This window comes from Dipodomys spectabilis, unplaced genomic scaffold (genome assembly GCF_019054845.1).
Source record: "Dipodomys spectabilis isolate Male_0828 unplaced genomic scaffold, ASM1905484v1 ptg000054l, whole genome shotgun sequence".
In the NCBI taxonomy this organism is placed as follows: Eukaryota; Metazoa; Chordata; class Mammalia; order Rodentia; family Heteromyidae; genus Dipodomys; species Dipodomys spectabilis.
In genome coordinates, this window is record NW_024870731.1 from 41,031,472 (window position 1) to 41,046,578 (window position 15,107).

The 15,107-nt window shown below is 57.7% G+C and overlaps 1 protein-coding gene across 1 annotated transcript; it reads right to left on the minus strand.

The window, feature by feature from the left end:
- Positions 1-30: 30 nt before the first annotated feature.
- Prrt3 (proline rich transmembrane protein 3) lies at positions 31-3,654 on the minus strand. The gene is made up of 3 exons (XM_042680144.1): positions 2,760-3,654; positions 2,457-2,612; positions 31-1,808 (listed from the first exon to the last, which is right to left on the minus strand). The coding sequence occupies exons 1-3, from the start codon at positions 3,652-3,654 to the stop codon at positions 31-33; spliced, it is 2,829 nt and encodes a 942-aa protein (XP_042536078.1).
- Between the last annotated feature and the right edge of the window lie 11,453 nt (positions 3,655-15,107).

Genomic DNA, 15,107 nt, shown 5'->3' on the forward strand with positions numbered 1-15,107 from the left:
AGGGGCGGCCAGGCGCCGCAGGGACGCCGCTCAGAGCTCGATGGTGTCGCTGGAGGCGCTGCGCGAGTCCCCGGGTTTGCAGCGCGGCTGGGCCCGGCCCTGGGGCTCCTGGGGCTCCCGGGGCTCCCGGGGCCCAGCCGGGGCGGGCGCTGGGGTGGGTGCCGGCAGTAGCTGCACCGTGCTGGGCAGTTCGTCTAGAGGCAGACTGTCCACCGACGACAGCCCGTGGCGCCACGGGTTCCAGCTGATCTTGAGGGAGCCCCGGGAGTAGCTGTCGAGCGAGCTGCCGGAGCACGCGGCCGTCCGCTCGGTCTCGTCCGCCACGTGCTGCGGCACGGGCCCGCGCACGCGCACATCGCTGAGCGAGCGGCAGCGTCCGCGCAGGCGCAGAGGACCGGCGCCCTCGAGGTCGGCGTCGGGGTGGCTGCCCCGGCGCGGCCGCAGCGCGCCCCCCGGCGGCGGGGAGGCCAGGCCGCGCAGGCCGCAGCGCCGGAACACGCTGTCTCGCACCAGGTGCTCGCGGAAGAGCGCCGCGTCGATGCTGCGGCTCAGGTTGATGGGCGACGGCGGCCGCAGGTCCAGCTCGCTCAGCGACGGCGCCGGCCCCACGCTGCCGCGGGACAGGCCCGGGCCCCCCGGGCGGCCGCGACCCAGCGATGCGGCCGAGCCCCAGGCACCGGCGCCGGGCGCGGCGGGCGGCCCGGCCTCCGCCGGGTTGCGGATGAGGCTCTTGCTGATGTCCGGGCCGCCCAGGCCGCTGGGCCCCGCGTAGCAGTTGTTGGGTCGCTCGGGCACCTCGCTCTTGCCCGACGGCGCGGGGCAGGCCAGGCGCAGCAGCTTGGCCCAGCACGCGTGCTCGGTGGGCGGCCGGGGCCGCGCGGCGGCCAGCGCGGCCAGCGCCAGCGCCAGCGCCCAGCCGAGCTCCAGCAGGCGCAGCCAGAAGTGCACGCCCCACCAGGCCCAGGAGAAGCGGCCCTCGCGGCCGGGGCCCGGGTACAGCCAGAGCGCGGCCGCCAGCTGCAGGCCGCTGGCCAGCAGCCCCAGCGCGCCGGCCACGGCCAGCAGCCGCGGGCCCGGCCTGGCGTCCCCGCCGCGCGGCCCGGCCAGCAGGCGGCGGCGGCACAGGCACAGCGTGCCCAGCGCCACCGACGCGCCCCACGCGCACGAGAGGCCCTGCGCCAGCAGGTTGAGCAGCGGCCTGGGCGAGAGCAGGTCGGCGGCCAGCAGGGCCGCGCCGTGCACCGACGCCGCGGCCCCCAGCAGCAGCGGCCGGCGCAGCGCCGGCGGCAGCCCCGCGCCCAGGCCCAGCAGGGCCAGGGCCGCCAGCGCCGTGAGCAGCAACGGGAAGGGCAGGTTGTAGAGCACCAGGCCGGCACGGAGGCCCAGCCGCGCCTGCGAGCCGTACGGATCGGTGAGCATGTACACCGACCGGAGCCCCGACGCCACCAGCACCAGCGCCGCGGCCGCCAGCGCCAGCCGGGGCCCGGCCAGGGCGGCCGCCAGCGTGGCCAGGGCCAGCAGGGCGGGCAGCAGGAAGAGCACCCCCACCCCGTAGACGTGCAGCTCCCAGGAGAAGCTCAGCACCCGCCGGAGGGGCCCCCAGCGCAGCGGTGGCGCCGTGGCATTGGCCGGGGGGCTGGAGGCCGGGGCGGGAGCCGTGGAGCTGGCCGAGGGCTCGGGCTGGAGCGGCTGGCCCAGGGCTCGCTGGGTGGTCACTCGGATGAGGCCGCGGCGAGAGGTCGAGGGGGCCTGGACTGGGGGTGCTGGGGGATGGCTTTGGGGGCGCCCGGGCCACTCCTCGGCTTCGTCTGCAATCACAATGTGGAAACAGGCCTCTGAAATGGGCTGTTTTGTGGTGGGTGAGTTATTTAACTTTCCCAGGCTCATGGGGACATGGGTGCGCCTGTCCACGCTGGGGCTTGAACTCAGGGCCTTAGCTTTTTTGCTCAGGTGGGTGCTGTACTCTTGAGCCACAGTGTTTTATGTTTTGTCTTTACCAGTCCTGGGGCTTGAACTCAAGGCCTAGGCACTGTCCCTGAGCTTCTTTTGCTTAAGACTAGCGCTCTACCACTGAAGCTCGTGTCACTTCCGGCCTTTTCTGTGTATGTGGTACTGAGGAATGGAAGCCAGGGCTTCACACATGCTAGGCGAGCACTCTACCGCTAAGCCATGCTCCCAGGCCCAAGCTACGGTTTCATTCCCAGCTTTTCAGTGGTTAGCTGGAGACAAGACTCACAGACTTTTCTGCCTGAGCTGGTTTCAAATTATGATCCTCAGATCTCAGCCTCCTGCTAGGAAAGATTACAGGCGTGAGCTACTGCTCCTGGCCTAGCCAGTTTTTTTTTTTTTAGCGGCTGTTTTTGTCCATTTACCCCTGGCTCCTCATTCTCCTCTCTATACGTGACAGTTTGGGGTACTGGACAGAACCTCCCCAACACCCCCAGCCATGCCCTCACCTGGCTGCGGTGCCCCCACAGGGCTCTCTGTTCGGTTTGTGGCTGGGTGGGGGTCTGAGAGATGAGGGAGGAGGGACTTGGAGGTGCCTGGGGCCTCCACTGCGCCTCTCACGCGCTGAGGAGAGATGGGGTCCACTCCGTTCATCGGTGCGATTGCTGAAAAGACAGAAGGGATCCCCGTGCCTGGAGTGGCAGTGACGACCCGTGGGCCTCATGGGTCAGAATGAGGAAACTGGGACCCAGAATCCCACAGGCACGCGGCGGCAGCTGCCTGGACCATTTTCCCCTCGCTGGGACACCCACCTGGCTTTGGCTGCCCACTGGGAGCCAGTGAGGCTGGAGATGTGGGCTGGGGTTCCGTGCCGTCCTGAACATCAGAGAGGTCCGGCCGCTTGGGCTGAGGCCCCGGGGAGCTGACTTCCCAGGCCTCTGCAGCTCCACCCGTTTTGGGGGGCTCAAGGGGCAGCTCCTCAGCAGGAGGAAGGCTTCTTGCCAACGCCAGGTCTGGCTGGGCCCCAGGCCCCTGAGGGGGCATCATCTCAACTGGGGGTGCTGGATCCTGCTGCGTGGAGAGGGGAGGTTGGGCTGCCTCCTGGAAGTCCTCCTCATGCCCACCCTGTTCCCCCGGCACTGGCCACCTGGCCCCGGGCGGTGCCCGTGGAGCCCCGGCCTTGGCCTTCAGACGCTCATCTCTTGGAGGGTGCTGTTCCACTGGGCCGCCAGGCTCCTGTGTGAAGGGAGCAGCTGTGGGCACCCTGAACAGAGGCGTGGAGTTTGTGGGGATAAAGGCAGGGTGTGGGGGGGCCAGCAGGAGGGACACCTGGGCTGCGGCTTCCAGAGGCTCCTGTGAGTCAGGGTGTCCAGTCCAGCCCTGGGAGCTGGGACCCCGAGGCAGCTGGAGGTCATCGGGTGCAGGGAGCCGTTCTCCCCAGGCCCTGTGGGCTGCCTTGGGTCCATGCAGGGCTGGGCTCAGGGGAGGGTCTGCAGGCCTCTTGGGGCCTTCCGTGGGCATCTGGGGGCTGTCTGAATGCCAGATGCTCTCATCTCTGGCGTTCCGGTCATGATCCTGAGGCCCGGATGGGATCAGGTAGAACTGTGAGTCCTCGAGTGGCCCGCGAAGGTCCCTGCCCAGGGCTGGGCCAGCCCCCAGGGACCGGAGCAGCAACAGCAGCAGGAGACTTGGTGGGCTGGGGGCCATGGCGCGCTCCGATTCCTAGGCGTGGAGCCCTCAACTGCCGGTCCTCACTGGTGAGTCTAAAGAAGAGGGGAGACATGTGAAGGTTGGGTTTTTCATGGTCTCCCAAGGGGCTAGAAGAGAAATAGGCAGCTGCCCTCTGCCGCTCTAAAAACTTCTATTCATTTGCTTACTTATTTGTGGTCGTTCGTGGGGCCTGAACTCTGGGCCTGGGCGCTGCCCCTCAGCTCTTCAGTTCAAGGTTAGTGCTCTACCACTTGAGCCACAGCGCCACTTCTGTTTTTTTCTGCTTATCTGGTGCTGAGGAATCAAACCCAGGGCCTCATGCATGCACGGCCAAGCATTCTACCGCTGAGCCACCTTCCCAGCCCCACTAAAAACGTTTTAAATGGAACCTCTAGCTGGGCGCTGGTGGCTCATGCTTGTAAGCCTAGCTACTCAGGAGGCTGAGATCTGAGGATCACGGTTCAAAGCCAGCCCAGGCAGGAAAGCCCATGAGACTCTTATTTCCAATTAGCCACTAGAAAACTGGAAGTGGAGCTGTGGCTCAAAGTGGTAGAGCCCTACCTAGCCTTGAGCAAGAATTGCTCAGAACAGCATGCAGGCTTTGAGTTCAAGCCCCATGAGTTACCAAAAAAAACCACACGCAAACCAAACAACAACAGAATCTCTCTGTGGTCATGAGACTTACCCTGCTTCAAAACCTCCCATGGGCCCTGGCTGCCTTTGGAGAGAACACGGTCCCCTCTCCTGGCCGCGCAGGCTGCTCACCTGAGCGCCCCCCACGCCCCTGCTCCCGCATTGCGCTTCTTCCCCTCTGCTTGCAAAGCCGCTCCTTTCGCCGTCACTGGCTGAAGCCTGATTTCTGGAGGGCCAGCTCCAGAGTGGGAGGTGGGCGGGAAGAGGACCGCGGTCCTCCCACGAGGGCCAGGCTCCCTACAGCAGCCTGGTAGGGTTTAGGGTCCTTCACTTTTCTTTTGCTCCATAAAGCTCTCCTTCTCCTTCCCCTTAACCATTTCAGCAAATAAACCGAACTCTGTGTGGGTAAAATGAGGAACACAAGGTGGGCACCCATGGCTCATGCCTGTAATCCTAGCTACTCAGGAGGCTGAGATGTGAGGATCGAGATTCGAAGCCAGCCCGGGCAAGAAAGTCCGTGAGACTCTTATCTTCAATAAACTACTCAAAAAAGCCAGAAGTGGCGCTGTGGTTCAAGAGGTAGAGCGCTTGCCTTGAGCAAGAGCAGCTCAGGGACAGCGCCCAGGCCCAGAGTTCAAGCCCTAGGACCTGCAAAAACAAAAAACAAAAAAACACACCAAGACCAGATGCCCCCACGGAGTTGGCTTTCTATTCTAGATGAGACAGAGAAAGTAATTCTAGATAAGATACGCTGTGAAGAGAGTAAATCTGGTTAGGAGCTATTTCCCGGGTGCCAGGGGGCCTCTCTGAGGAGACATTTAAGTAAACGCTGCCTGGCCAGGAGGAGCCTGGCCTAGGACGAGCTGAGTTTGGAAAAGCAAGTGCAAAGGCCCTAGAGCAGGAATGCGCTAAAGGAGCCCGGGGAGCAGCCCTCGGTGGCTGGAATTCCACCGGTGAAGGACAGTCTCAGAAGAAGGTGAAGTCAGGGAGGCCCGGGCTGATCAAAGGGGCCTGCAGGCCACCTGCCTTCAGAGTTTCCAGAGGGAAGGGAGGCCCGTGCGCCCAGCCAGGTAGTGATGGCCTCGGGCTCCTCTCCTCCGGGAAGCCGGTCCTGGCTGCCCCTGGGCCGGGCAGATCCTCCCCAGGCCCCGCTCCCCAGGCCCCGCTCCCCGAGGCCCTCCCTAAGTAGGCCAGGGAGGCAGCTGGGGCCAGCGCCTAGGCCCCGCGGCCGTGGCCGGGCGAGCTGGGGTCCGGCTGTGTTCGGGTCCCAGATCTTGCTCTTCTGTCCTGGGCAGCCACCGTCCCCAGTGCTCCCGGCCTCCTGGCCTGCTCCCGGCCCATGCTGCGGGCTGGGCACCCAGGAAGAAGCTTCAGTTCCAAATGGGGGTGCCTGGAGCCCCGACACAGCAGCCGGCTACTGACAGTGCCCTGGGTGCCGCCCTCACCCTCTCCGACGAGCCGGTGTGAGTGCACCCAGCGCGGGCTTGGCACCCGGTTCAGAGAGGTTGAGCAACTTGTCCAAGGTCACACAGCCAGCTGAGTGCACGCATGCACGGCTAGCAGCTCCCTCCGAGAAGCAAAGCACGGAGAAGGCTTAAGTCATCGCAGAGAATAACAACCATCGGCCTGCCACCCCCGCCCCATCCAAGGGAGGGGGCGCCTGCAGGCGCCCGCGCCCGGCTTTGGGGTGCGGGGGCTGGGTGGATAGAGGGGAGAGACCTTGCGGCGGGGCGGGGGCAGGGTGCGGGCCGCCGCAGGGCAGCCTGCAGGAGCCGGCCCGGCTCGGGTTACCTCTTCCCCGGCCTCCTCTCGGCCTGGCTCCGCGCCTTCCCGCAGTGTCCGGGCGGGGGTGGGCGCCGCCGCCCCCGGGAGCCCCGCCGCCGCCCGCGGGAGCCCCGCCGCCGCCTGCGCCCCGCGCCCGCGCCCGCGCCCCTCCCCGGCCGGCGGGCCGCTCACCTGCGCCCGCGCCCGCAGCCGCTCGCCCGGCGCGCGCCGCCCGCACCGCAGCCCGGGATGCTCGGGCCCCGCGCTGCGGACGCGGTGGCTCGCGGGCCCGCCCACCGCCAGCCGTTAACCCTTTCCCCAGGCGGCGGCCGCCGACGCTGGCGCGGGAGCCGCGGCCGGCGGAGGGCGTGCGGGCCGGGGCCTCGCGGGGTCCGTCCCCGCCTGCGCGCCCAGGGGCCGGGGAGGTCCGGGGCCCGCGCCCGTCCCCGCCTGCGCGCCCAGGGGCCGGGGGCCAGGGTGCCAGGGGCCCAGGCCCGTCCCCGCCTGCGCGCCCAGGGGCCGGGGGCCGGGGCGACGGGGGCCGGGGGCCGGGGCCTCGCGGGGTCCGGCCCCGCCTGCCGCCCATGGGTCCGGGGGCGGGGGAACCGCGGTCCGGGAGGGGGCCGGGGGGGGGACCGTGGACCGGAGTGGGGGAGTCCGGGGCCCGGAGGGGGGGTCCGGGGCCCGGAGCGGGGGCCTCCCGGTGCACCTGTTGTTTGGGTTTTAGCGTGAGCCTGTGCCAGCCCTGGGGCTCGAACTCAGCGCTGTCCCTGAGCTTTTCTGCTGAAGGCTGGTGCTCCACCATTTGAGCCACAGCCCCACCTCCAGCTCTTTTTTTCTGCGGGTTAATTGTTGGTAAGAGTCTCATAGCCTTTCCTGCCGGGGCTGGCTTCGAACCTTGATCCTCAGAGGTGAGCCTCTCCGGTAGCTAGGATCAGAAGTGTGGGCCACCAGCAGCCGGTTCTTCCAGATCGCGCGCGCGCGCGTGTGTGTGTGTGTGTGTGTGTGTGTGTGTGTGTGTGTGTCCTGGGGGATTGGACTCTGGGTCTTGGGGCTGTCCCCAAGTTTTTGTGCTCAAGGCTAGTGCTCTGCCAATCAAGTCTGTAAAACACCTGTAATCACAGCTGAGACCCGAGGATCACCGTTCAAAGCCAGTCTGGGCAAGAAAGTTGTGAGACTCCTATCTCCAATTAACCACCAAGAAAGCTGGTCGTGAGGCTGTGGCTCAAGTGGTAGAGTGCCAGCCTTGAGTGTAAAAGCTCAGGGACAACGCCCAGACCCTGAGTTCAAGCCCCATGACAGTCACTTTAAAAAGAAAAAAAGAGCTGGCTGGGAAGGTGGCTCAGTGGTAGAGCGCTTGCCTTGCATGCCTGAGGCCCTGGGTTTGATTCCTCAGCACCACATACATACACAGAAAAAGCTAGAAGTGGTGCTGTGGCCTAAGTGGTAGAGCGCTAGCCTTGAGCTGAAGAGCTGAGGGACAGCGCCCAGGCCCAGAGTTCAGACCCCACAACTGGCAAAAAAGAAAAAAGGATAATAAAAATATTTTAAACCTCCATACATGTGCATACAGATTTTCTTTTTTTTTTTGGTCGGTCGTGGGGCCTGAACTCTGGGCCTGGGCGCTGTCCCTCAGCTCTTCAGCTCAAGGCAAGCACTCTACCACTTGAGCTACACCGCCACTTCCGGTTTTCTGGTGGTTTATTGGAGATAGGAGTCTCACGGTCTCTCCTGCCTGGGCTGGCTTTGAACCGCGATCCTCAGATCTCAGCCTCCTGAGTAGCTAGGATTACAGGCATGAGCCACCAGCGCCCGGCACAGATTTTCTTTTCACATAACTAGGACCACGTGGCTCGTATTATTCTATAATTATTCTATAATACTATTTTCATTTGCACAATGGGTTAGGAGTTTTTTGAAGGCAGTAAGCATCTGCTCCGCCCTCTTCTTTCAACTAGCTGCACAGTGTTGCTGAGCTGCTGTTCCCTCAGAGACCCCGCCCCCACCTCCAGCCCTGCAGATGGGCCATCAGGTGCTTGGATCTGCTCTGCAGCAAGTTAGCTCATTTAAGCAGATACTGCAGCGAGCCTCCTAACCCGGAAGGCGTGCGTCCTCACGTGCTGATAGCCCTGTCCTCTCAGATCTCTTCCTAATACCCACACAACTGTGCTGCACCTGAGGATGGGGAGGTAAATAGTGGTTGATAGGATTTTTGCCTAATTATGATTTTTTTTATATTTTCTAGTACTCTAAACTCCTTAACATTGCTTTTATGATCAGAAGGATGATAAAGATCTCTTGAGAAAAAGAGATTTGAAGATTGCAGTTTGAAGCCAGCCTGGGGGAAAAGTCTGTGAGACTTTTTTTTTTTTTTTTCAGTTCCGGGGCTTAAACTTGGGGCCTGGGCGCTGTCCCTGAGCTGCTTTTGCTCAAGGCCAGCACTCTACCCCTTGAGCCACAGCACCATTTCTGGCTTTTTCTGTATATGTGGTGCTGAGGAATCAGACTCAGGGCTTCATGCATGCTAGGCAAGCACTCTACCACTAGGCCACATTCCTAGCCCTCCGTGAGACTTTTATCTCCAATAAACCATTCAGAAAAAGCCAGAAGTGGTGCTGTGGCTCAAATGGTATAGTGCTAACCTTGAGCACAAAGAGGCTCAGGAACAGTGTCCAGGCCCTGAGTTCAAGCCTTAGGACTGGCAAAAAAAAAAAAAAAAAGTGAAAAAGAGCAGGAAGAATTCCTCCCCTTAGAGTACTTGCCTAGGAAGCACAAGGCCTTGAGTTCACACTCAAGTACTGCAGATTGAGAGAAAGGAAAAAAGGAAGGAAGGAAGGAAGGGAGAGAAAAAATTCTCAGGGCATTTGGCAGGGTGAAACCTTGAGGAGTTGGGGCCTAGGAGGGGGAAGTGAGGTGGCTGGAGGAAGGGGTCTTGAAGGAGATATTGGGGCACTGGCCCCTTCCTCTCCTGCTCTGCTCCTCGGTTACCACGTGCTCTGGCCACAGTGTACATGCAACGTGGCCAAGTGACGAAGGATGGAAACCTCTTAGAACATGAACCAAAAGAAAATGTTTCTCCTTCGAAATTGATTGTGTCAGGTACTTTGTCCTGTGACAGGAAGCTCCTCCTACACAGCCTCACAATTAATGTTCCTGGTGTCCTTGTTACCCAGTAGGCAGCCACTGGGGCTTCTGCATCTTTTGTTTTGGTGGGGTGGGGAGGTCAGTCCAGGGCTTGGACTCGGGGCCTAGGCTCTGTCTCTGAGCTCACTAGTGCTCTACCACTTATAGCCTAGCCTCAAGGCCACTTCTGGTTTTCTGGTGGTTAATTGGAGATTATAAGATTCTCGGGGGGGGGGGGGGGGGGAGAGGGGGGGGAAGGCTGGGAAGGTGGCTCAGTGGTAGAGCCCTTGCCTTGCATGCCTGAGGCCCTGGGTTCGAATCCTCAGCACCACATAAGCAAAAAGAAAAAAGCCAGAAGTGGTGCTGTGGCTCAAGTGATAGAGAGCTCGCCTTGAGCTGAAGAGCTGAGGGACAGCGCCCAGGCCCAGAGTTCAGGCCCCATGACCCGACCCCCCCACCCAAAAAAAAAAAAAAAAAAGAGTCTCACAGATTTTCTTGCTCCAGCTGGCTTTGAGTTGAGATCCTCAGATCTCAGCCTCCTGAGTAGCTTTTGTAATCCTAGCTACTCAGGAGGCTGAGATCTGAGGATCTCAGATGTGAGCTACCAGCAGCTGATGGTGGTGGCGGAAGCTGCTGCTGCTTCTTCTTCTTCCTTCTTCCTTTTTTTCCTCCTCTTCCTCCTCCTCCTCCCCCACCTCCTCCTTTTTTTTTTTTTTTTGTGGTACTGAGGAATCGAACCCAGGGCTCCATGCATGCTAGGCAAGCACTCTACCACTGAGCCACCTTCCCAGGCCATTCTGCATCTTCTTTTTTTTTTTTTTTTTGGGTCCGGTCGTGGGGCCTGGGTGCTGTCCCTCAGCTCTTCAGCTCAAGGCTAGCGCTCTACCACCTGAGCCACAGCGTCACTTCCGGCTTTTTTTCTTTTTGCTTATGTGGTGCTGAGGAATCGAACCCAGGGCCTCAGGCATGCAAGGCAAGCGCTCTACCACTGAGCCACCTTCTCAGCCCCCATTCTGCATCTTCTTGTGTGCAGTCGGCTTCAAGTCTTCAAAGGCAGCGCTGCACCTTTCCGTGTTGTTTCTCTGATCTTCTTAGATGTGTTCAGTTGTTCTCTCCTTGTGGAACATTACCTGGATCTTTTTCCCTCTGGTGGTACTGGGAATGAATCAGGGCCTAAGCCCTCTACCGCATGAGCCACGTCCCCAGTCCTTTTGCTTTTAGTTTTTCAGGGAGGCTGTCATGCTTTTGCTCGGGCAGGGCTAGACCTCCACTTCCAGCAGAACTCAGTTGTGTGTGTTCACACCCCACCAGCAGGACTGCGTGCTGCTCACTGACTACCTTCTTTGGAGCCCACAGTCCCAAGGCCATGTGTTTCCAAGGCTCTTCGGCCAGGGTCTGGGATTTCAGAGTCAGGAGAGATGATCAGCCTGTTGGCCAGAGGCCAAGATGAAAGTAATCAGTAGGACAGGAGGAGGCTGAGGGAGGTGAGGGAGTGGACGCAGGGGACAGCAGGCCGCACCGGTGCCCACTATAGGTGGGAGCGTCTGTCTCCCTCCAGGAGTTGTTGGTGTGGTCCTGGGCACCCAGGGACAGTGGGTGGGGGAAGGTGACTCTAATTACAGGGTGCTTATCAAGCACTGAGTGTGCCAAGGTACTGTGCACCCTATGGGCATTGTTATTTCTTTTTTCTTTTTTTGGTCATCTGTGGGGCTCTCAGGATGAGGGCACTGCCCCTGAGCTCTTTAGCTCAAGGCTAGCGCTCTACCACTGTGAGTCACAGCTTCACTTCCAATTTTTTTTTTATTGTGAAAATACTGTACAGAGGGGTTACAATTACATGGGCAAGATAATGAGTACATTTCTTACCAAGCATTGTAGCTTCCTCCTTTGTTTCTCCTTCCCATCCCTTCCCATCCTCCCCCCTTCACTTCCAATTTTTAAGTGTTTAATTGGACATGAGCCTTACAGGGACTTTTCTATCCAGGCTGTCTTTGAACTGCCAACTTCAGCTCTCAGCCTCCTGAGTAGCTAGGATTACAGTGTGAGCCACTGGTGTCCGGCTAGCATTGTTCCTTCTAGATCCTCCCAGCACACTAGCCAATTGTGTTCTTTCTTTTCCAGCTGGCAAAGCTCAAGTTCAGAAAGGTTAAGTAGCTCAAAGGTCACACAGTAACTAAAAGGCAGTAAGTTGGAGCCAGTGCTCTTTTTTTTTTTTTTTTTGGGGGGTCTGGTCGTGGGGCCTGAACTCGTCCCTCAGCTCTTCAGCCCAAGGCTAGCGTACTACCACTTGAGCCACAGTGCCACTTCCAGCTTTTTTCTTTTTGCTTATGTGGTGCTGAGGAATCGAACCCAGGGCCTTGAGCATGCAAGGCAAGCGCTCTACCACTGAGCCACCTTCCCAGCCCAGAGCCAGTGCTCTTAATAGAGACATTCCATCGACCCCTCTGGAAGAGCAATGAGAAGGGAAGGGAGATGGAAGCTTGAGTCTGGCTCTGGCTGTTCATCTGTCTGTGAATGAGGCCTTCTAGCTGGAGATCCACACGCCTGCGAGCTGTGTGAGCTCTCACTAGAAGTAGTCTGGAAGCGCCCAAGAAAGAGGAGGAAAGGGCCGGAGCTCTGCCGGGAACAGTTGGTTGGCGTCTTCGCTCTGGCTGGTCCCTCTGGCAGGCATGCCCAGCAAACAAAAGGCAGACCAGGTGGGAGATGGGGCAGCTGGCAGACCTGCTCTGTGCTCTGCCAGCTGTCCTCAACTTCCAGGGCACAGGAAGCCATGCTCTGCTGCCAGCCTGGCCGGGCTAAGTGGACAGGGTCCTCTGAGCAACGCATTTGTTCTCAGATTTCAGCCCCCACCAATACCAGCTCAACAAACCCGAGCTTTCAAGTTCTTTTGTTGTTTGTTTTGGTGCCAGACCTGGAGCTATGAATTTAGGGCCTGAGTCCTGTCTCTGAGTTTTTTTTGCTCAAGACTAGTGCTCAACCACTTTAGTCACAGCTCCACAGTGTTTTGGTGGTTTATTGGATATAAGAGTGTCACGGATGCTGGGCGCGAGTGGCTCACGCCTGTCATCCTAGCTACTCAGGAGGCTGAGATCTGAGGATCACAGTTCAAAGCCAGCCTGGGCAGGAAAGTCCGTGAGACTCTTATCTCCAATAAACCACTAGAAAACTGGAAGTGCTGCTGTGGCTCAAATGGTAGAGCACTTGCCTTGAGCTGAAGAGCACAGGGACAGCGCCCAAGCCCAGAGTTCAAGCCCCATAACTGACAAAGGAAAAAAAAAAAAAAGAGTGTCATGGGCTTTTCTGCCGGGGCTGGTTTTGCACTACACCATGATCCTCAGATCTCAGCCTCCTAAGTAGCTAGGATTATAGGCATGAGCCACCAGTGCCTGGCCTGTTTTTGTTTAGATCAGAATTCTGCTTTTATGATACTAGAATTATGACTTAATAACTGAAGCCAATTTAAGAAGGGTGTTGTGATTGAAACTCCTTCCTTAGGCATTTTTTTCCTCTGATGTGTATTGCTTGATTTTTAATTTGCTTTAATCTTCTTAGGTAAGTGAAAAATAATCTTAAGATTTGATTTCCCATTGAGATAAGAACATTTTTGTTTTCTTTCTCTTTTTTGTTGGTCATGGAGCTTGAACTCTGGGCCTGGGCGCTGTTCCTTAGCTCTTCAGCTCAAAGCTAGAGCTCGGGCTGGGAAGGTGGCTCAGTGGTAGAGCGCTTGCCTTGCATGCCTGAGGCCCTGGGTTCGATTCCTCAGCACCATATAAGCAGGAAAAAAAAAGCCGGAAAGTGGCCCTGTGACTCAAGTGGTAGAGCGCTAGCCTTGAGTTGAAGAGCTGAGGGACAGCGCCCAAGCCAAGAGTTCAGGCCCATGACCGGACCCAAAAACAAAAAGACAAAAACAAAATCAAAGCTAGAGCTCAACCACTTGAGCCACAGCGCCACTTCTGGTTTTCTGAGTGGTTTATTGGAGATAAGATAAAAGTCTCAAAGCCTTTCCTGCCCGGGCTGGCTTTGAACCTCGATCCTCAGATCTCAGCCTCCTGAGCAGCTAGGATTAAGGCCTGAGCCACTGGTGCCCAGCTAGAATTGCGTCTTTCTTGGTGGGACTTTCCCAGGAGAACTCTAAAGGTGATATACGTCATTCTTTGAACTGCAGATGTGTCATGCCTGGTTTAGCTCCAGGACAGTCTTTCTCCAGAGAATACTTGCCCTTGATTGCCCTTGAATGTCCCTCCCTGGCCCCCCACAACTGGCCCTTGATTATCCCTGATTTTTCCCCCTAGATAGCTTGTTTTGTTTGCTTATGTAAAACACACTTTGCTAGTCCTTACTACATGTGCCTTGATGTGGTTTTTACCTTTATAAACTTTATGCTAGCCACAGTTGGGACTGCAAGTTTGTTTTTTTTTTTTTTTTTTTGGGGGGGGGGGATATGAGTCTGCTTGCAAGTTGTGGGCTTTCTAATAAAGACTCCCATTTTGACCTCTCAAAGTGTGGCTTCTCCGAACCTCACCAAATTCCCATGTAACAGTACTATTTAGTGTTAGGCATTCACAGATGTGCGCATCTTGCATCATCTTCAGTTTTGCTTTTTAGTCTTCGCTTTTTTGGGGGAAGGGGCAGTCCTGGGCCTTGAACTCAGGGCCTGGGCACTGTCCCTGAGCTTCTTTTGCTCAAGGGTAACGCTCTACCACGTGAGCCATGGTGCTACTTCCAGCTTCTTCTGTTTATGTGGGACTAAGGAGTCGAACCCAGGGCTTCCTGCATGTTAGGCAAGGACTCAACCACTGAGTCACATTCCCAGCCCATGGTTTTGCTTTTTATTTTTGAATCCAACACCTTGCCCATGCTAGGCAAGACTAAGCCACACCCCTGCTTCCTATCCCATGAGTTTTAGAACATTCTCATCACCTGCTGTAACTTGGAAAAGGCCTTCCTTCTCCTATCTGCCACACTAAGGAGAGATGGTAGAATCATTAAGAGGTGGGGCCTAAATGGCGGAAGTGAGGTCATGGGGCATATCCTCTTGATGTCAGGACCTCAGCCCTGAATTCTTTTCTACTTCTCAGCAGTGGGTGAGCAGCCTTGCTCACCACACATTTCCACCACGCCAGGCTGCTTCACGCCATGTCCCCACCCATGGACGCCAGGCCCAAGATGGACAGAGCCAGCCCGCCACGAAGCGCAGCTGAAAAGGTGAGCCTAAGTAGGCCTGTCCTCCTTTCAAGTGGGTTTTCTTAGGTGTTTTTCACAGTGGTGGAAAGCTAGCATATGGCAGCCCCTTAGCAAGCACTTTCCAGTCTCCTTCCAAGTCTGCCACCACCCATCTACCTACACCTCTGTGGCTTGGCTAATTCTGGACATGCCAGTTAAAATGCAGCCTGATGGTGGAGCATTTGCCTCCCATTGTGTGAGGCTCCGGATTCCACCTGGCATTGCAAAGAGGAAAAGAAAAATTGGAGAATATTGTGATCTATGGAAATGAGCTTCCCTAAGTAGTTCACAGTTCATCTGGGTGGTAATGTCAGTAGATCACTCATTTGGTTGCCAAATAATATCCTGCCTGTGGATACAATATTTTGCTTATCCACTATTACTTAATGGACAGTTAGGGTGTTTCTTACTTGATTTTGGGAATGTTGCTATGAATATGTCTAAACTTTGTGCAGCCCTGTGTTTTCATTTTGATGGTTACTAGAGTTTGAGCTCAGGACCTAGAGCTTGCTGGACAGGTGCGTTCCCATTGAGCCACACTCATAGCCCTTTCTGCTTTAGTTTTTTTTTTTAAACATTTAGTGTCCTTTATTCCTCATCCTCTATTACCTCTTCATCAGATTTTTTTCTTTTTTTTTTTTTTGGGTCCGGTCATGGGCCTGAACTTTGGGTCTGGGCATTGTCCCTCAGCTCTTCAGCTCAAGGCT

Coding starts and splice junctions, on each gene's coding strand:
- Prrt3 (XM_042680144.1), bottom strand. CDS start 3,654: ATGGCCCCCAGCCCACCAAGTCTCCTGCTGCTGTTGCTGCTCCGGTCC. Junction 2,613..2,759: donor CAGTGGGCAGCCAAAGCCAG/GTGGGTGTCCCA, acceptor CTGTCTTTTCAG/CAATCGCACCGATGAACGGA. Junction 1,809..2,456: donor TGTGGGGGCACCGCAGCCAG/GTGAGGGCATGG, acceptor TTGTGATTGCAG/ACGAAGCCGAGGAGTGGCCC.